Consider the following 21,848-nt stretch of genomic DNA (forward strand, 5'->3'; position numbering starts at 1 on the left):
GAACTTCAGCCCAACAAAGGGTTTCTCCCAACGCTGTGTTTTCAGAGCACGCTGTCTCCATTGCAGCACTGTTGCCGATCTGGGTGCCTGTCAGCTCTCTAGGAATTTGAGGCATTGCCTTCCCTAGATCCAGACTGGAGCACAGCCAGTTACTCGAGGCTGGCTGAAGTTCTTCCTTTTCAGGTGCAAGCAGGTCTCCCGGCACTCAGTGACTCTGTGGTCCATCTGATGGTCTCTGAATGATTAATGAAATCGATCTATATCTGATCCACTCCTACATTAAGGTTCATTTCTTTTGGGTTAGTTTGTAGATGTTTCAGTGGGAAGGCTCGGTAGGAGTAAGCTGTCCCTGCAAGTCAGTACTGGCCAGCACAGATGATTTTTCTTGGTATTTTGAATAAAGAAACAGCTCTCCAGGCCCCTTGGTGGTGCCAGCACTGTTATTTGTATGAACGTGTAGCGAGGAGTCTTCACATTCTTGAGCTGGGTCGTTGCGTGGTTGTGTGAGCACCGGTGCCAGCAAAGGGAGAGAGGAGATGGGAGAGGCAGGACTGAGCCAGCCTGGATGTACATGGAGTTACCTGGCTGAGGGCCCTCGCTCCGTGTCAGCATCATCTTTTCCAAACTAATCCTGGTGTTTGTAGCACTCTTCAGCTCCCTGCCCTTGTGCTCTGTTATGCAAATTGTCAGAGCAGTGGCAGGTATTTCACTCTAATTTTTGTGTTTTATCATTTGTGCAGCTCTTCAAAATCTACTTCTCTCCCTTTTAACAGTGCAGTAACTCAGCTGAGCCTGATGTGCAAGATACCGCAGCTCTCAGGCTGGTGTAGAGCTGTGTGGGATAGCATATAGGGTGCCAGCTCTTGCTCTTCCTTTATACTTCTGTGCTTTGCTTTATTTTCTGCCTGGGATGCAGGCAGACAGCATCTACGATCTTTATTCACGCCAACAGCTGGAAACCTCAGACCACATGTAATACATCTGCTCTGTGAATGGCTCTGCTGGTGATGGGCAGGTGGGGTATGGATAGGAAAGGACTTGGCATTTCTCACAATAAGCAGAGACACCGAGTTTGGGGCTACTGGAGATCAGCAGCACTAATTTCTTTTCTACATCTTCCTCCTTTATCTTGCCTCTTTTGCCTGGAAAGGCAGAAAGCATGGAGGTTTCCCTCAGTCTCATGCCATTTTGTAAATCTAAATGCAAACATTGCAAGTATTAGATTCTGCATACCAATAAAACTCATCCTGGGAGGATTTGATTTAAGAAACTTTGCCCTGATGAATTCAACATCGAGCTTTTGCTTTGCCTTAATGGTGCAAACTAGAGGGAATGTTACCTAGCTTTAAAAAAAAATTTAAAGGTTGAAATTAAATGCTGTTTTGAGTGTGGTTTAATGTTTGGTAATTAAAAACCAGTGGTCTAAACCCTTGTTGAAGTTTAGTGCTGGGTTTAGCACTAGAACTGCATCTGTCTACACTCAACAGCGTGTGAATAAAATGGATACCTTCTGCTGCATCCCTGCTCTGGTTGGGACCAGGGTGGAGATGTGTATATATATATCTACATCTTTCTTTGCCTTGATTCACAGTGCAATAGCTTGTTTCTGTCTGAATTTTCTGCCTGTTGGCCTCAGTCTTCACAGGAGAAAATACTGGTCCCCTTTACGTCACAGTCCCAGCAGGACTCTTAAAACTTATATTGTGTCCTGACAAGAAGATAAAATGCTGAACTGTTTGGAGGCGACCGTTGCTGCAGGCACTTCTAATTAACTGGGAGCTTTTCCTTTCTGGGAGTGTATATTTAATTTCTTGTACTGGGAATAGTAAGCAATTAGTGCTGTGGAGCACGAGGCACTTCACCTATGAATCTGAGGGTGGATAAACACCGTAATTCGAATTGGTGATTGTAGATTCTTTTATATAGGATCTTTAATATTTATATAGTGTCTTTAATATTTATATAGTTGCTTTTATATTTGTAGAGCTACAAAGGGCTTCTGTTGTCTCAAAAAAATGTATGCTTGTGGATGAATTAACAGAATCTTGAATTCCTGGTTGGGGCACTGTGTGGGGTTTGTTTGCATTTTTTTGGTTGTTTGGGGTTTTTTTTAAGCTCCTCTAAAGGTTTCTGACCATCGATATTGATACTGTTCAGAAGTATGACTATTCAGGATCGCATCCCTAGAGAAAAGTGATCCTTGCTATTGAATTTATCCCAGTCTCCTGTTGTTCTCTGTGTTACTTGGCAATTTCTGCATTGCAGAAAAGGATCATGATCTTTTAGGCTGCCCAGGGGGGGTTGTGGAGTCTCCTTCTCTGGAGATATTCAAGACCCATTTGGATGCCGACCTGTGTGATATATCCTAGGGACCCTGCTTTGGCAGGGGGGTTGGACTCGATGATCTCTGGAGGTCCCTTCCAACCCCTATGATTCTGTGATGCTGAAGCAGCCTAGATGAGCAAGGGCTAGAGGAGCAGTGATGGCTGGGTAAGGAGCCCTGAAGACGTTAATACTGCTGTGAGACCTCCTTTGCAGTGGCATTGAATTGACACTGGGTTTGATGGATTATTTAATTGATGGATTATTATTTGCATCTGTTATGCATGATTTTCTTTTCATTGCTTTTCAAGTACTTTGGTGATCCCTATAGCAAGTGTGCTGGACCTATTCCTAGAGCTGTGCCCCCTGTTAAACTCCCCACTTGGGAGAGAAGACACAGCACAACTGCATGGTGGAGAGAGCAAGTGGGAGAGAGAAGCTTCCACTGGTGCAGTAACATTAATTCAGAGTTAAGGTGTTGGGTCCTGAGCTGCAAATGACAAGCTGTGGGCACAGCCGAATGCGGGTGTCTCCAGCTGCTGAGTGCTGGATAAACCTCGCCGGCCTCCACGTTCCCCCTAATCCCTGCTGGGGCTAATGCAGCAGTGGTTCAGGAATACTTGTTTTCTTTTCTTCTTCTCCCCTTCCACCCCCTCCTCATGTGTAACTTGATCTCTTAGGCCTGGTCTTCTGCTTTGGCAGATTTTTTAGCTCCGAATGGAAGAAATTAACCACTTAGTTACTGTCGGGACTAAAACACGTTGTAAAGGTCCTCCTGGCTCTTGTTGCCGAGGTGCTCAGGTTCACAGGAGACAGCCCATGGAAGTCATCAGCTTTGGGCTGCCCTTTTTAACCTCTTGGTTTAACTTTACTTGTTTCTTCTGTGTTTCCTTGCCTTTTTTTTCACTTAAAGGAAATAGGGAAAAGCTCCCACTCGAGATCTGAGTCAGTATTTGGCAAAGAAACTTCTCTGAAATTTATTTTCTGATACTTTCCAAGTACATATCTTTTCTGATTGTGTCCTGGCTGTGTGTAAGCCCTCTCTGCTCAGGTCTGGCAGAAAATACTGGACCTGGGTAGAGTCCTTAAAACTGATGTGACTCTCCCTGTTGCACAGAAACTCTCAGTCCCTGCTCTTCACAACCTTACCCCACTGCCCAGGCAGTGGAAGTGATTACAGGAGTTTGTGTGATTTTTGTGTTTTTAAGGTAAGCTGCTATGATGATTTTTTTTTTCTTTAAATCTGAAAAGTGCAGGACTCCTCTTTCTTTTTCTTGCCTGCAGATGTTTCAAAAAGGGTTTAAGGGATGAGGCCCAAAACTTACTCAGTGATTTATGAAGAGCCCCTTTGGGTTTGGATTTGACCTCGCAGGCTTCCAATGCTGATACCCCAGGCAGCTCCCTCCAGAGCTCACAACCCATCTTGCTTCTTTATGTGAGCCTGGTGAAGACAGACTGCTCCAGCAGGAATTCAGTAGTGCCCTCTGCCTTGTTACTACCTTAAAGAGAAGGATTCTGCCCTGGTGCTTGTAAGGAATTTCAAACAGTTGGAACATCCCATCCCCTCTCTGAGATCCCACCACTTCTCTGCTGCCTCCTTCACTCCTGAAAACGGCAAATAACAAACAGCTGTTAAATCAAGGAGAAAAAACAACAAATGCACATGCTTTATTGCAAAATCCTTTGTTTTGCTGGTGGTGTGCACAGTGGGCTTTTTGTAACCTGGCTTTTTTATTTTTCTTTCAAGTTTCTTCCTGTGAGAGTGGAACTCGCAGAGTCCAAGTGCCAGACGTGTTAAAATTTCATTGTATGAGCAGATATCTCTCTGTGCTCTTGGTTCATGCTGTGCAGGACAATTTCTGAAGGCAGGAAAACACTCTTTGCCCTCAGGTGTTAAGTAGCCTTTGTGCAAATTCATATGGGGGTTTTCAGTATGAATTTACAATAATGCCTGTTGTGGAGTGGTCAGAATAGTAGCAAGAGGCTTTTGTTTTTAGGGGGCTATTTCAGCTAGATCTTGTAAGTGTGTCAGCTGACTTCTGAGAAGATCTTCAGTGGAAAAGTGCAGTCCTGGTCTTGAAATGATGTGTGTGTGTGAACTGGAAAAGGAAAGGGAGAGATGTCTTACACAAAAAGCTGGGAAGAAACAGGGACCAGTGACGTGGTTCTGAGGTGGGGCAGTGCTGGAGAAGCTGGGGGTGGCATTACACACATCACTGAAGGCAGGATGGTTTGTCTGGGCAGATGCCAGTGCCATCACTGATGTGACCACCCAAAGATGGGTAGTCAGGGACCCTTCAGTGTCTTGGTTGCTGGACTTGGTTGCTTGCTTCTTAGGTGTATGAGCAAACTTGGAAGGTTTTAACAGACTGCTGCAGTCATTCTGTGTGCAAACTCCAGGGAGGACTTTTCTACCCTCTACCTGGTAGGTGGCAGGTATTACAAATAAATCTTGAACCCAATTGCTTTCTTGTGTAGGCTGTCACTGCCGAGTAAGCAGAGAACATCAGAGGATCCTGGAAGGCTTGTTTTCACTTGTCCTTTGGAATAGTTACAAGGTGTCAATGAACAATTACTGAGATTAAGAGGCGATTGACTCAAGAGACAGTTATTTAAATCTGAGGTGGCTTTTAAGAGCCTGGGTGTGGGTTGTGTGCTCAGCTCTAACCCTGCCAGTCTGGGACTCCATTCTGCCTAAAGCTCTCATGGCTTAACCTGCATGACCCACTGGAGTTGTAGTCATTGCAGACAGTTCTGCAGGGCTCTGTCAGACACTGTTTTGTGCTGCTTGTGCCAAGAAGGTAGAGTTTAGTAGCCAGGATTTTCAAACTGCTAGTCCTCTCAATCTAATACACACCAGTATCTTCCCAAAGGTTTGGTGCGTTGTATCTGCGACTGGATGGAGTTGTTTAATGGTGGAGGATCTGAAAACCCAAAGGAAAGCTGGAATCTGTCAGGCAAAGCTGGACCAGCCCCCAGGAAAACAGGCAGCGCTGCATTTGCTGTCGGATCAAAGCCCAGCTTTGTTACAGCTGTGTCTGTAGCACATGCTGTGGTCATTCATGGATTTCAACATAGGCTGCTTTGATCATTTTCATATACACATATATTTTTAATCAGGTAATGGTGTTAGAATGTGTTACTTCACGATGTGAAAGATGTCATCAGAGGAGAGCTATGTAGTATGGCAGTGCTTTGTGGCACAGACCTATTTGTAATGGTAAAGACAGTGACCAGTGAATGCCCAAACTCACGTGTAACCTTTTCCCGTACTAAGAAAAAAGCATCTTACAAATGATGTGATCCTGCATTTTGTTGCTCCATCCATCCAAACACAACAGAGAACTTTACAGGTGACACTGAGTTAGTCTGTAAGACCTGTGGGGATATTCTCTGCTGTGTTTACAGAAGAGCAAGGTGAGGCATAGGCAGCTTGACTGTAAGCAAGAATTTGCTCTTGTTCTTACTCCTTTGCATTAACCCCTAGTTTGTGCTTCTGGTTCAAGTTACTTCTTCCATCCCAAAACCATCTGACCGTGCCTCTCAAAGTGCCCAGTCTTTGGGTCTTCAAACTCTGTTATCTTTCCATGTTACAGAAGAGGATTTTAAATTAAAATTAAGCTCAGCTTTTAAATGGGTGACGAGCACTCAAGCTGTTTCTAATGGTATCACAACAAAATTCACTCCAGCTGCTAACGTTGTGGGCTCATGCCAAGACTCACTTTCTGCTCATGGAGTCCAGTCCTTTCACTGCCACTGTCGTGCCTGTATGTGATCCTTTTCTTTTGGAAAAAATCTATCCCCGTGTTTTGGACAGCTTCAAGAACGTAAAGCATGAGTAGCTGTCTGCTAGAAGAAGCTCAAACACGAAGGCAGTTGGCTAAATAGGTTTATGCTCTTGTATGAGCACGAGCAATAAAGGCTAATGGATACTGGATTGCATTAGCAAGAGCAGAGCCAGCAGGTCGAAGGAAGTGATTATTTCCCTCGCTCTGGCGCTTGTGAAGGCACATCTGGAGTACGGCCTCCAGCTCCCTCCTCCCCCTGTAGCAGAGGATGACAAACTGGAGGGATTCTGTTGGGGGCTGGAGCAAGCAGTGCCCCCTGGGGCTGAGGGAGCTGCCTTCTCAGCTGGGAAGAGAGGGCTGGAGATGTCCCTGTGCTCCCATAGCCACCCAACTGGTGGCTGGAGAGACTCTTCTCAGAGATGCACACAACCACTTACAACTTTGCAGCAAGGCAGATCTGGATAGATACTTTTTATGCTCGTGTTTCATGCTGCCCAGCATATTCTGTTAAAGTTTAGCTGCAAAAATCCTGGAACAACCCAATCTAGATAGATAGCTGCCCTCTGAGCAGGAGCTGGAACCAGAGTCCTTCTGAGCCTGTTCCCTACCAAGATTGTTTTGCCATTCTGCAGCAGCGAGCTGGAGTTGAAGGTTGCATCAGTCACTCTGTAGTCCAAAAGTCTGCACGCTTCTCATGACTGATTTTATTCTAAGACATCTACATGACAAACAAACACAAAAGAGATTAATAGATGTTGTCCATAAGAGTTAGCAGAGTTTGTGTGATGCTACCAATGTGGCTTTCATTTCTGTATCCAGTGAGTCTCGTGGCATGCAGGAAAGGCAGAGGGTATTTCCTCCAAGTATTTACAACCTAGTTTGCCATGACACGGAAGAGGAAATGTTGAAGGATGAGGTTTGTAGCAAAGGGACCACACAAGCTCGTCTGCGTGGAAACATAAAGGGAATTAATTTGTTTATCTACAGTGGAAGTTATCCCAGGAACAGGAAGGCTCTTTGTGTTAACTCCCTGAGTGCATGAGTTTCTCCTACAGTGAAGCTCTTCTGCAAGCCAGATAATTTAATTTGAGGCATTCTTCTTCTGGAAGAAGAACCCCAGGAGTTCATCGGGAATGTAATCCGCATTAATTCTGCTGGAGCTCGCTGTATCGACCTTAATTGTCATGGCTGGGTGGTGTTCATGGGGGGCAGCCTTTGTACTGCCAGGGGAATGCTATGGGGACTCCACATTCCTGCAACTGAAGAAGCAGGATGGGGATGCTCCTCACATGGAAGAGAAGTTGCGTGCAAGATGCCTGAGCTGCTCTTACGATCTTACTTCATCTCAGTTCCGTAAACATGACACTGGGCCTAAGCACGTGATGACGGGGCTCCTCCTGTGATTTATATAACCTTTCTCCTCCAAATCTGCTCTTAACTCCTCTTTTTTTTCCTTCGTTCTTCTTGTTTTCCACTGTGGTTCAACACAAATTCCCTGTTGCAGTCTGATCTGAAGTTAGGCAGGCAGGGAACAAGTACATAGGTGTTGGTTTCTCTTGAAACTCTCCTGCTCCCATGAAATAGAAATCCTCTTCCAGAAGTAGAGGGAGGAAGGAAGGGCATGGGGAGAATGTCTTTCTGATGCATGTGTGGGCTGCAGAGGTGTGGGATCTGATCTGTAGCCTCATCTCTTTGCTGGACTAAGTTAAGGAAATAAAGTTGAAGTTCTTTTGGTGTTTCCTGGGGATATCCGTGGTCGTCGTTCCTGAGACAAAGCACGAAAGCACTTTGAACATCACACTCTGCTAGGAACTGCCTGGCCTGTGGTATTTAAAAACCCACAAATACTATAATTGCAGTTCAGTGTGGGTCGAGAGACCAAGGATTTCTTTCCAAGCTGTCTTTCACACGTACACCCCATGGATCAGAAGTCTGAGGCAAAGTCATGCTGTAAAATAATGTTTGAAGAGTCTGAGCAATGTTTGCTGTTTCGGAGGCACGGTGCTCAGATGCTGGAAGCATGCAGAGTTTCCCCCTAAAGTATTAAATGTTTGAAAACATTGGAGGGCAAAGGAGTGCTAGCTAGTCAGTAACCTTGCCAAAACAAACCTTCAGATGTGGAGGGAAGCTTTCAGGGACCAAAAATGAAGATTTGCTGCTTTGTTGGTCCTGTGTGAGACCTGCTAAGCCCTCCACACCTTGCAGTGAAGTTTGTTATAGGGCTGGTTGGCTTTCCTGGGTGCTTTCCCAGCCTCTGCTTTGTACCCTGAGCACTGCCTGCTTAGAGCAGCAAAAGCACCCAAAGATTTGGGAAATGAAGGGGGCTTTTGAGGGGGAAAAGTGTGGTTGTATATACCGTCCAATTTTCTATCTCCTTTATAAACACATATATATATATAGGGAGAGAGGAGATATATATATATAATATAAATACACGTTAACAGACATGATGGTTGTTTTAGAGAGGACCGTGCATAATGCTAGGAAGTAAGATATCACCAGTGTATCCAACTGGTAATTAACGTGTAGCCTGTGAGGGGAGAGCGCTGTTTGTAGGGGACAAGGGCAGTCTGTGGTGGCAGAGTGAAAACTTTTGGCCCCTTGTACAAGAGTAGTATTAAGGTTGGAAAAGACCTCCAAGGTCATCCAGTCCAACCATTCCTCTACCACCTCTATTACTCACTAAACCACATCCTGAAGTACCTCATCCACCCTTTCCTTGAACACCCCAAGGGACGGTGACTCCACCAGCTCCCTGGGTGACCCATTCCAATGGCCAACCACTCTTTCTGCAAAGAAATTTCTCCTAATTTCTAACCTGGAGCAACTTGCAGCTATTCCCACTTGTCTTATGGCTGGTTATCTGCGAGAAGAGACTGACCCCTAGCTCCCCACAACCTCCTTCCAGGGAGTTGGGGAGAGCGATAAGGTTCTGTGATTCTAAATCATCAGCTGAGACTTGAATCTCTGTAATTGCCCCAGAGATGTGAAGGCAGTATCTTCTGGGAAGGACCTCCAGCTGCCCAGCCGTTTTGTGCTGGTTCACAGGTGGGCACGGTGCTCACCTTGCATCTCCCTGATAGAAGGCACAGTATTTAAACAGGTCCCTTCCACTGCTGTGAGGTGCCATGCTTTTAAGACTTTGACTGTTGCCTACAATTCACTTGGTTTAACAGAGCTGTACATAAAGCACCAGAGCAGCAGCGTTGTTCCACACTCCTGCCTGTCCCCCTTTCCAAACCACGGAGGGCTCTCCCAGCCGGAGGGTGGGTGGGGGGGAAACTTGTTGATGGGTTGCGTTTGGGGTTGGTTTTTTTTTTCCCCACCTTCTCTTCTCCAGCGTTGGGAGAGGAAGCAGGCAGGGTGCAGGCAGGAGGAGGGTTAAGGAGCGAGGGCGTTGCTCGCCTGCCTGATGTCATGGAGGCAGGCAGCGGCTGAAGGGGGCCCTTTGTTGGCAGCGGAGCCCCAGCAGCCCTGCCTGCACCCAGCGCCCGGCAGCATGCGGGCGGCTGCCGCAAAGTGCGGGCAGAAGTGACTCTGCCCAACTTGGTCGGCTTTGCTTTTGAGGTTTTTTGAAATTTTTTTTTTTTTCTTCTTCTTCTTTCTTTATTTTCCTTCTTCCCCCACCCTCCCCCGCCCTCTTCTCTCCCGCCAAAAGAGTTGGGAAGGAGGGAAGATGGCTGGAGTTAACTCCCCGGGAGAGGAGATGCGGGGCCCCAGGATTTTCCGCCTCACGGGCTCGCCCCTGTAATGGTTTTCAGAGCGCTGGATTTCTTAGACTTTTCCTGGATATTTTGGTTTAAACTCTTCCTGGATATTTCCCCCCCCCCCCCAGACTTTTATTGGATTGTTTTAGACTTTTTTTTTTTAGACTTTTACTGGATAATTCAACAGTGTGTGAAGAAGCCGAAAGAGGGGGAGGGCGGAAGGGAAATCAGACAGCCGAAGCTAAACTCTAACAAATGAAAATGTTGGAGATTTGCTTGAAATTGGTGGGTTGCAAATCGAAGAAGGGGCTTTCCTCCTCCTCTAGCTGCTACCTGGAAGGTGAGTACCCAAAGGGGCTGCTGGGGTCAGGCCGTGTCCCCCCTCCACCCCACACAATTGCTCTCTCGGGGCCGGGGGTAAGGGAGGGGTGGGTATGGCCCGACAGCACCGCCATCCCAAACATAACTTTTTATCCCTTGCTTGTGAGTTGGACTCAGGCTTGGGGGAGGCATTTGGTCCTGGCCAGGTTTAGGCTGGGCTTTGGCATGCGGGGGTGAGAGAAGTGAGTGGCGTCCGGACCCCAGGTGACTTTCATTAGCTGCAGTATACACTGGGAGCGCGGTTCTGCCATTTATGGTTGTAAAATGTCAAGTGATCCTATTGCAGAGCCCATAAACAAAGCCCTATCTTCAGGCCTCGGCTTTATTTTTTTATATTTTCTTTCCTTCCTGAGGAGGATCTCCCTTATCTTGGGCGGGGGAGGAGGATGGTAAAACCAACTTTAGGCTAGGGAAGAAAATTTAGATAAGTCTGTTGGTAAAATATTTTCAGTGTGTGTTAATCCAGAATCTCTTAGCTCATTTTGGTTATCCCCTTTTAAGGTTCCACAGACACTCATGTAACTGAATTCTCTTGCATGATTGCTTTTAAAAGGTGATTTTTTTTTTTTCCTGAGTCACACCCATGGTTATTTCTTAATAATGTTAAACACATGGACCCCATGAGTTTAGATTGAAAGCCTGGGCAATGGAGTCACGATGCTGGGCCGGGGGAACTTTGGGCTGAGGTCCTGCTTTGCATGACCTCAAGCAAGCTCTCTGCATCCCGCCTGCGGAGCGGCGTTATGGGTCCCCCATGTGCAGCCCCAGCCCCTTTGCTCTGTCCATCCCACCGGGGTGGTCCAGGCTTCTTCAACTTCTTTTGTGTTGCTGGATGTTGCTTCAGTAAAAATAATCTGCACGCCAGGAGGACCGTGCTAACTCCTCAAATCAGAGGCACGGAAGGCAGCAGCTGATTTCCTGGGGCCTATCGCAAGTCGCTGTTGCTCAACTCTGGAATATTCAGTGGAGAAATGGTCCTTGGAAATTCATGGGTTAGGAATCTCAAAACCTACAGATGGCTTTTCATGGCAAACACATTTGAAGAAATTTCAGGTCAAGAGTCTGTTCAGTGGGTCTGAAAATTCTTCTGGTGTCTGATCAAAGAACAGTTTCTCGAGGACTTTAGAGTTTCAGAAACCTGGTGGGTGTGTCTGAATAGTTTTGATCTTTCCCTATACAACTGAATTCCTCTGTAATCTTTTAGATCTATAAAACCTCTGTTTGTGCCCCTTCCTCTGGTATTGCTCAGGCATGGCCAGGCCGTGTGTCAGAGATGCTCCAAGCTGGGCTGGCCTCTCCTTTCTGTGCAGTTGGATCTTTCAACACAGCCCCAGGAGAACAGGCAGGGTGTTTGGGGCCTCTCTTCCCCGCAGAAGCCAATGCTAAAGGATGATGTTACAAGGGTGTTACCCTGACTGTTTCTGCAAGTTTTCTTTTGTGTGTGTGTGCTACAACCACTCCTCCCCCCTCCCCAATTTACCATGCAGTTGCATAATAGGATTAGAGCATAGTTTGACTTGTGCTTTATATATCCAGTTAACAACATGATCCTCAACACAATAAATAGAGTATTTCCAGCTTCCCTGAGACTCTGGTTGCATGTTGGGATGGGAAATGAGCGTTGAAACAACTTTTAAACTATCTTTTATCAAAGTACTTCAGTCCCATTTGGCAGCTTAGCATGGGGCAAAACTGAAGCCAGCTTCTGAACTGGTGAATGAATGTGGCAACTGGAACCTCAGCACTGTGACAGTCGGTTAGGACATAGGCAGCCCAGGACTCACTGTAATTGTGGATCTCTTGATGAGCAGGGTGAGAAGTGAGAATTTCTACTCGTGGGGGTCAGGGGGAAATGGGAAAAAAAAAAAGTAGGCTTTTGTGTTACTCCTTTCTAAAGCTGAAGATGCCCACGTGCTATTCCTCAGCAGCTTCATTAACGTTATTGTGGCATTGAAAGCTTTGTTGAGGACTCTTTGGGAGAGTAGTGTGGTAGCTTCTACCAGACCCCTGTACTCCAAGGGCACAAGTGAAATACACTTGCAGTATTGCCCTTAAGAATGAAGATAGCAGGGTTTTAGGAAAGTATTTGTTAATTTTGATAGCAACCAGTTAACTTGCAGTCCCCAGAAGGCCAGACTGACAGATGATGAGGTGGGTCTTTGGCCAAGGGCCGCAAACTAGGGACCATTGCTCCTGGATCCCTGTGAGCAGCATGTGATAGCCAGCCCGTTCCCAGGCACTCACTGAAGCTTCTGAAAGGATTAAGGGAGATGATTATGATATCATTAGAGGATTTTAACTCTGCTCTTGTTATCTTGGTTGTATGGGAAGCTGTTGAGGACACAAGGGAAGAGCTGGAAGTTTCTTTACTCTGAAACCTTTAACTGCTTAAAGGATGAACCGTCCATTAGTTGTGTGGAAAACCACTTGCAGCCAGGAGGACAGGGTAAATATTACCTAATTCAGTTATTTTGGTTTTTGTGTGGACAGTGATTGGTTGGTGAACAGCAACAAAATCAAATCTGATGTTATATTTTTAAACACACCTCTTGACTGTATTGCATTGAGGTTGGGTTTGATGGACGACTGATTTGGAGTCAGGCACAAGTGTAGGTGTACATGTCTTCAACCAAGTGATCAGAAATGCTTTGTTTTCATGGTGGTCCCCTTCTGAAAGGCTTTTATGCTCTGTTAGTTTGCAGGAACGAGGATTGTTTGTAGAGACCTCTTTGTGGCCATGTGGAAGAGATGCCAGTGCTACATCCCATTGTTGAGTGCTTGGCTGTGTACAGGCAGGCTTGCCTACTTGCTGAAAAAGTTGAGGCCTTTTCTTGATCAGAAATAAGTTTAAACTCATCCTAATGTCTACTGAGGTTTTATATTGATGTCTGAGCTGGCCATTTTTTGCCCTTGTTTCTATTCCCACTAGTAAATATTATTCTAAAATGTAAGAGATCTGGATTTCTGTCATCTGCTTTCTCCTTTCTGCCTCTGCCAGACTGAGTAATTCCTCACCCACTTCACACCAAGAAAGGGTAAAGAGTAGAAGGGAAGAGGCACAGCACGTACTGCTGCCAATCTGATCTGGAAAACAGAACGTGTCCATGTCCCAAATAGGGGCTGAAATACTCTTGCTGCCTTTTTGGGCTTGCTCTGCCACTGAAAGGCAGAAGCCTTGTTTAAAACCTGTCAATGTTCTCTGTAAAGTTTAAAAACTGGTTTGGGGGCACTAGTAAGGTCCTTTGCTTTCTAACTGAGATGATTTCTGTCCTGCCAGATGTCAGATTGTCTCTATTTTTTTTCCTTTGTTTAAATTTCAGGGTTTTTTTAAAGCATGCCTTGTTTACAGCTAGAGCAGATGAGCCTGGGGAGGAGCAGCAGCCTGTAGCCATTGCCTCCTTCCTGGAGAGTTTCTTTTTTATGAGCTTGGGCACGTATTGAACCAGCCCCAGATCTGCAATGCCAGCGACTCATCCCACCGTGGTGTCGCTGGGATCGGCAGACAGGCCGTCAGTCCATCTCTTGGGGAGGGCAAGTGCATTAAGACAGCGTTGCTGCCTTCCAGGGAAGAGCCTTCTGTTTGTTTCCTCACTTCCTTGGGATTTTCTGCTCCTCACCTCTTGGCCTCTCATCTCATCACTCGGAGTTCTTGCTTATAAAAATGTTTCAGCCTTTGTAAGGCTTCCTAGTGATGCACGTGCTCCAGCAGCTCTCGCCTGTCCCGTCCTTATTTATCTGGCTGGTGGTGCTTGTGACTGTTTGCCATGGGCTGCGGTGAGGAAACGTGTATCACTTCACTGGAAGGGCTTTTAAGTCTTCAGCCCGAACACTGATCATCCATTCTCCTTCTCTGAGCAGTCTGGGGCTGCCCAGTAAAATAGGGGAATAAACCAGTAAATCTGGATGATTTTCGCTCAGTGCTTTTCCTCCCCAGGGCTCAAACTTCTGCTCCCATAGTAAGGAATCCAAAGCAAAACTTGTAAAGGTAAATGTTTTCAGAAATACACAAGAGTCATTGTAGTTCACTTGGATCTAATTAGTTTCCTCTTCCTCTCCCAGAGGTTATAATCTAGGGTCAGGCAGCAGTTTAGGAGCAGATTTGGGAATAAAATCCAAATTTCTGCCATACCCACTATTCCACTCCATACATCTACAGCTGTGATTAGCTGGCTGGAGAAAAATGGTGTTTACTGTGTCACTGATGAGTTGTAAATGGAAAAAACTCAGTGAATGAACTCCAGTGGAACCTGCAAGCTAATGTAAGAGTAAACTTTCAAAATAACCTTCCAATCAAACCCTGAAAACCTCCAAAATACCCTCCAAAACAACATAACCCCCCAAAAAACCCCATGATGGCAGAATCATCTCTTGGAGGAGTGGGAGAATCCACATCATGAAGGGATGCTTAGGAATGGACAGGATAAAACACTGCAGCTGACTGTGAGGGCCTGTTTGTGGATGGGTGCTGCACCAGGAGCCATGGGATGGTCTTGACCACTCCTGTTAGTGTTCAGCAGAGTTGGTTTTCAGTATATAGAGGGTGCTGGTGGCTGTGCAAGAAGGGGTGCAGGCTGCCCTTGGGACCTCTCTGGGGGTGGAAATAGGGTCGCACAGCTGGGGACACTGGCCCAGCACAGGGGGAGGGGATCTGGGTGAGAAGAGACTGGTTTTGCACTTTGTTGTGTCTCTGCTTAGAACTACATAGTATTTAAAAAGTGATGATTTGTGTGCTGGCTATGAGAAGGTGGACTTCCAAATCCCAGCTAAGAGCAGGAGTGGCAGCGATAGCCTTTGTTGTGGAAGGTTCTATGGCCTGTGCTGCAGCATGGGTGACAGGAGAGGCCGAGCATGGTCTCACTGAAGGGATGTGTCTGAAACAAAGCACAAAACCTTCCTTCATTTTTGAAGGATTTGGTTTACAGATGATATATATATATATATATATATAAATCCTTATTCCATCAGGCATAGGGAATCCATGAGGGCCACGAAGGAAATACTGGGACAGAGAGGCAGCTGCTCCATCATATGTGCTCAGGGTCAGGAATGTTTCAGTGTATTCAATCTTCATAGTTATTCTGCCATTTATCATCCTTTCTTCCAGCAGAAAAGGAGAGTAGGGAGGATATAGGGAAAGGAGAGGCTTCAGACAGCATGTGACGTACCTCCAAAGAGGATACTACATGTGTTCTGGGCTCCCTTGCTGTCGAAACGTCTTGGAAAAAATGCCAGCACGGTTTGTAAGCCCACAGGATGTTTGTGTTGTAGGGAGACAGGAGGTCTCTTCCCTCCCTTGGGACTGCCCTCAGTCAGCTGTGGAGGAGCTGAGTGTAATTCACTGCTGCTGCCTGTTGTCCAGCCCTTCCCTTAAATTAGGGAGGAGATTTTCTTGCCTTGGTCTAAACCAGAATCATTCCTATCTGAAAACTTCTCGCACAGTCCCTACCAATGATTCATGGGCTCATATAAACAGTAATTAGCAGGAGATGGTTACGCTTATGAAACCTTTTAGTGTGCAAACCTAAAGATCCTCTGGTAAAAACTTAACTTAGGGGGGAAATGAAGACATTCTTATGGTGAATGCCTCAAAAGAAAAGCTGCTGCTGTTTCATTTCGAAACCTGCTCCACTTTTAATTAAGAGGTGTCATTTAGTTGGTGTCAGTGGAGAACTGAATTACAGCGTTGCCTCTGGACTCCTCCCAGGAATCCAGGTGTCATCTGGAGCACGGCATGATCAAAGTAATAAATTACAGTCTTGCTGGAATGCAGCAGAAGACAAAGTGGATGCGTGGAAGGAATCGCAGCGCAGAGATAACAGATTGAATTACGCTCGCCTCCTCCCCCATTGCTGTGCCAGGGTAGCCCGGCTGCTGTACCCATGGGAGGGTGATTTATTAGGAGGAGTCCAGCCAACCAGAGTTCAGCAGTGGTGTAAAACTGTCCTTAAAGCCAGCAGGGTAAGGTGGAGAAGCTGAAGTGTGTTGAAAAAGACCCTCTGTATGAACAGCGATATCACATTACTGCTCTGAAGGGCTGTGATGCAGGGTGAATTTATCAGGGAATAACTGGGAGGGATAAACAGGGCTGACAGCCGGCTGAGTGCAGCTCCCAGATGGACTGTCCTGTCTGCTTCTCTCGCTTCATTGTTTCCTGTCCTGAGCCTGCTGACAGCCTCCTCTTGGGGCCCAGACCTTTAAAAGTGTGTTTTGTCATGGTCTATCAAGCTGCTTCTACACTCGGGTCACCACAATTCTCTTCCTTTTACTCTCATCTCCATGTTGATGCAGGGCCTTGTTCTCCCTTCCTTGCTGCACTTCAAGCTTTGTTCAGTCACTACCATCCCCATCCCAGTTCTTAACTTGGGTTTCCTGCCTTCCCCCTGCCCTACACCAGCCCAAGAGTTGGGTCTTGCATCTCCCTGTCATGCTCTTGTGCGTGGCAGTGCTCACAGCGTGCACTCCACTGGGGTGCTGGCAGCTGAGTGAGGGGAGCCGACTTGGAGGATACAAAGGATATGAGCCCGTCCGTGCATAGCATCCTATATGTTCGCTGGGGGACTCGTGTGTTTTTCCAGCTTAGCAAATTCTCCTGTGTTTGTTTATTCAGCAGCCCTTGCTCCTGCCTTCCTTGCCTTTCACACCGCAGCTCGTGGGTGTTTCTGGTGTTTGACACGGTGTTGTCTCGTACTCGGAATCGCAGCACATACCTTGGCATCTGCCTGTAATGAGTCAGTCCCAGCATCGCCGCGGCCTGGGCACGAGGGAGGGATTCTTGCAGAGTGTTTGGCTTTCCTCCCGCATCCCCATCCGTGGCCGTGCATGAGCCGTCCTTCGCTGGGCTGCAATCGTGCTGGAGTTGGAGGGGAGCCTGCCTTGGATTTCCTGCCTTCCTGTTGAATCAGTCCCCCATGGGGGAGGCATTTTCCTTCCTAACCGAGGTTACAGTCCATCCCCACCATGCAGCATGTACTGGTTTGTACCATGTTTGGGGGAGAGCATCACAGCGTGGCTCCTCGCTGAGGTTGTGTATCTGCTACTTGCAGCTCTCTGCTGTCTGTCTGTTCCAGGTGTTTACTGATGCTGTAACTCCTTGGAGTATCTCCAGTCACTGCAGCGCCCTGTGTTTGATAAGGGAGCTTAATGGGCTTGACAGGATCAAAGCGTTTTCATGGTAAAATGATTATAGCTTAATTTTCTGAAAGTGGATTTTCTGTTTCTTTTCTCATTGTCCCCCTTGAAGCAAACCTGAGCTATTAAAATGTATCCTGCAGGAATCAGGAGGGAGAAGCAAGGATGTCAAGGTGCTACTTTAAAAACCCACCCAACACAGTGCCACCTTTCCCGACTGTGGTACGGCCAGTGGATCGTTTAGAGAGCAGAATTATTTGACTTCTCTGATTCACTATAAAAATATATCTCCCTGCAGTTGTTTTGCTTTCTGCCCACATGGATGATCTTAACTTTTCCAAATAATACAGTAGTACTTATGTCCATGGGATAGATGGGGTTGGAAGGGGCCTTTAAAGGCCATCTATCCAACTCCCCCTTCCAGTGAGCAGGATCATCTTCAGCTACATGAGGTTGCTCAGAGCCCCGTCCAGCCTGACCTTGAATGTGCCCAGGGATGGTGCAATGTGTGTTCAGTAATGAAGACCCAGGGAGTCTTTACCAATGACCACATTGTCTGTGGGTGAGTAGTGGCACTTTAACCACCAAAGCTCAGAAAATAGTGCGATATGTTATTGTTTGTGGGGCTGGGGTGGTTTGATTGGCTTTTTAAAGCATTTCCCTATGGGGCCTATCAAACATTTGATTTCCAAAGGCTTTCTGCTGTCAATCTTACCAGTTCTTTCACTGGTTTACTGGTGCAGCTCACACCAGCTCTCCAGACCAAAGAAGCAGCAGCAGTAAAGGCATACTGATGACATCTGCCCCTTGCTAGCCAGTGTTGGAGGTGTACGGGAGGGAGCTGAGCTCCCAGGTGACCTGATAGTGTAGAAGACACTTGGCCTGGGATTTCACTTTCCCATTCCCAGCTGTGTTTTCCTGTGCAAAAGAGGGGCTCAGCAATGTGGGGGTGTATGTGTGGGGCGAGCAGGCAGGGGCTGAACCTGAGTAGTGAAGAGAGATTTTGTGGTGGAAGGGGCTGGGTGCGATAGCACTGTGTTTCCTGTCCCCTTAGCCGCACGGATGCGGTGGTTTGAGTGCAGTGCTGTGACCTCACTCAACGAACTCATCCAGATGGAAAATAACCCTTCAGAAAACAAGATTTTCACAGTTATTGTCCTGGGTTTGTGCCAGCAGAGTCACCCGCAGGGCTGCCAGCACAGCTGGGGGGTGGCACGATGGATGGAGTGAGGGGGCAGAGCTACCTGGAGCGTCACTGCCCCGGATTCTTGAATCATGATCTGGAGGGGAGGGTTTGCCAGAGTGACTGGAATGAAATTCCCTGATGTACTTGGACTTGCCTGATATTTACTGAATATTACATGCCTAATGTGCTGCAGCGTACAAAGAACTTTGGCAGTTGGCTTTTACTCACCTGGGAAACTCAGTTTTTAGGAATCTTTTTTTTCTGGAGATGTCTCAGGGCTTCCCAAACTGTGGAAGGCTCATCATGCAAAGTCCGCTTGCTGCTGTGCTCTCATTTTGAGAGCAGCAGGCAGGAGGGAGGGTAACCAAAAAGGCACAGCCTTGTACTCAAGTAAGAAGAGAAATGATTAAAAACACTGTGAACAACAAGAAGTACGTATCTCATTCTTAAATATCATGTCTTAGAAATCTCACCCTGCCTGGCTCCGTGCTGCACGTTCTGGTGATTTCATTTATAGGATAATTAAGGGATTTACCTTTTAAAGGTCTCGGGTTTGTTTTCAAATCTAACCATTCCAGCAGTTAGGCGTGAGCCAAAGGATTTACAAGCAGCACACAGCCTACGTGAGCAGCATTTGCTGGAGGGAGAGGAGCTTTCCCTCCGCTGCGTGCCGTGGGAGGCAGGAGCTGGGGGCTCAGGGCAGGCTGGGGGACAGCTCTGGAGCCCATGGTTGTCCTGCTGATGTGGCAGGGGATCTGCATTAAAGAGCTGTCTATATCTGTCCTCTGCTGCATGAGGAGCACACGTGTCAAAAACAATGCAAATTAGAAAATCAGAGTGTGTGGGCTAACCAGATGGCTTTTATCAGCAAAAATGAACCTGCCTTTTCCTCTCTCTCTCTCTCTCTCCCTCCTCCAGAAGCCCTTCAGAGGCCGGTAGTGTCGGACTTTGAGCCCCAAGGTCTGAGTGAAGCAGCTCGTTGGAACTCCAAGGAAAACCTTCTGTCCTGTCCTAGTGAAAATGACCCCCACCTCTTTGTTGCATTGTATGATTTTGTGGCAAGTGGGGACAACACTCTAAGCATAACTAAAGGTAAGGTAACTGGGCAGAGCAATACTGGGAGTGTGGAGAAAGCATTGAAAGCAAAACTGCTGTGGAAGAACTGAATTAGACACTAAACCCTATGGAAATTGTTTTACTGTGGGAATTCTTCTTAAACAAATACAGATATTTCACAAAGTCATAACCTTTTAAAAGGTTAAAAGCTTTCACATTGGGCAAGAAACTGCTTGACAAGACTAACGTCCCCATTAGGAGCAAGAATATGAACTGAGAAATTAAACTAAGCTGATTTTAGAGTCTGGCCTTTGTAATTTTCATTCCCCAAAACACAGTCCTTGTATGAAAAACCACTGCAGAGCTACAGTGTTTTCTTATTCAGTCCTTCTGCTCCTTAGGTGTACTCCAGGGCACATCAGCTTACCTAGCTAATTGAAATTTTTTTACTGTTTATCCACTCCTGTTCTCTCACAGCCCCATCAAGCCAACTCAGTTCAAATGAAATTTACTGGATTCATTTAGTCTCAAGCAGCATCAGAGCAGAGCTGCACAAGAGCCTAAACGAACTCTTGAAGCGTGCATGTGACTTTATTTGGCTTTGAGCGGTTCACTCAAGCTTAAAGGAACACACATGCTCCCTGCTCAGATACCTATTCTTGCAGGAGATTATTTAAGGATCTGTTAGCCAGAAAGAGCCCATCTTTGTCCTCTGCTCCCAGCTTTGCTGTATCTAAATGTTTGTTTTTTTTTTCCCCTGTGCCAAGGTGAAAAGCTTCGTGTCCTGGGCTACAATCATAATGGGGAATGGTGTGAGGCCCAAACGAAGAACGGACAAGGCTGGGTGCCCAGCAATTACATCACCCCAGTGAATAGTTTGGAGAAGCATTCCTGGTACCACGGACCAGTGTCACGTAATGCTGCTGAGTACCTGCTGAGTAGTGGGATCAACGGCAGCTTTCTGGTGCGGGAGAGTGAGAGCAGCCCAGGACAGAGATCGATTTCACTGCGATACGAAGGAAGGGTGTACCACTACAGGATAAACACTGCATCTGATGGAAAGGTAGGCTGCAGGCTATCCAAACCATGAAAGAAAACCTTCCCTCCCAGTATACCTTGTCCTCTGACTGCACAAGGTCAAGTAATATCAAGTAATAACAATTGAATCGAGCAATTCCGAACCCTGTTCACAATGTTCATCCTCTGTAGTTGCAATCAACTCTGAGATTCCAGCATGGCTGTGACAGAACAGTTTTACACCTTTAGCAGACTTCTGGTGAGGTATAATACAGCTCAGTAGTGACACACTTTAAGGTAGAACACAGTAGAGTTACATCAGAGCTGAATGTAGTAGATACCATTAATAAGAGATTCCGAGGATGAATTTTCATCCTATATGTTCAAAAGATAGTATCTTTCTCAGCCAAATCAGAAAAGTCAGTGCCTGTTGCTAATAATCCTGTAAATACTAGGGACAGAATGCTTTTGGAGCTATTCTGCAGTGCTTTTAACTACTGTTTCAATTTCTCTACAGTATTTCAGCGTGATCATTGGAGACGGGTAGGCACTTTCACTTTTATCTGGGCCCTGTGTCTAGTTTCTTCATTTTTCCCCCCCTGGATAGTTGTGTGCTGTAGCAGTGTTGCAATGCTGTGCTTTGTGGATGCTGCAGAGAAATGTTAGCATAAAAACGTAGTTTTCCACAGGCTTTTGTTTGAATTTCATGGGAACATTTCTACTGGCGTTGGATTTTGGGAAATCTTGGGTTTTAATGGATCTAGTTGAAGGAGTGGCTCTTCAGATCCTCTGCAGAAGTTGAAGTCTGGGTCCTGGAGCATGGCTGCAGAGGCTCTTCTTGCCAGCATCGAGTAGATGACAGATTCAGTGCTGTTAAAGTACTTCAAAAGGAAAATAAGTAAGGAAGTGGCCCACCATGGCCAGTTTTCCTGTGTCCTGTGAGAGCTTTACTCTTCCTACAGCAACGTTGTCAGCAAAATCTTTAGTATGAGAACACAGGGAACCAATACATAGGGTTTCCTATTTATCAGAGTCAATCAGAATCATCACTCTAAAACCTTTAATTAAACAGATTTTATTCCATAATGAAATACCTCTTGTCTGCTTTAGCAAGCAGATTGTAATCGAGACAGTTCTGAACGTGGTATTTAAGGCAGTGGACTCCCAAGTTACGCCTCTTCGATTCCTCTCTTTTCCTCCCATGTAGACACACTCTGTGGTCAGAATCGGTGCAGTGAAATGCTGACATGCAGCGTACTGGAA

General features: G+C 46.4%; 1 protein-coding gene across 2 annotated transcripts in view; it reads left to right on the forward strand.

Annotated features, from left to right (window-relative positions):
• Positions 1 to 21,848, forward strand: part of ABL1 (ABL proto-oncogene 1, non-receptor tyrosine kinase) — a gene marked incomplete at its 5' end in the record, with an annotated part of 78,476 nt that overhangs the window by 37,061 nt on the left and 19,567 nt on the right. The window contains 3 exons of one of the 2 annotated variants that reach the window (XM_084272596.1): positions 10,079 to 10,157; positions 19,431 to 19,604; positions 20,336 to 20,631. In XM_084272596.1, the coding sequence (XP_084128722.1) occupies positions 10,079 to 10,157; positions 19,431 to 19,604; positions 20,336 to 20,631 (549 nt within the window). Of the gene's footprint in view, positions 1 to 10,078; positions 10,158 to 19,430; positions 19,605 to 20,335; positions 20,632 to 21,848 lie in introns of those variants that run through there. The other variant, XM_084272595.1, reaches the window with a different exon arrangement.

Source organism: Gallinula chloropus (genome assembly GCF_964237585.1).
Source record: "Gallinula chloropus genome assembly, chromosome: 18".
Taxonomy (NCBI): Eukaryota; Metazoa; Chordata; class Aves; order Gruiformes; family Rallidae; genus Gallinula; species Gallinula chloropus.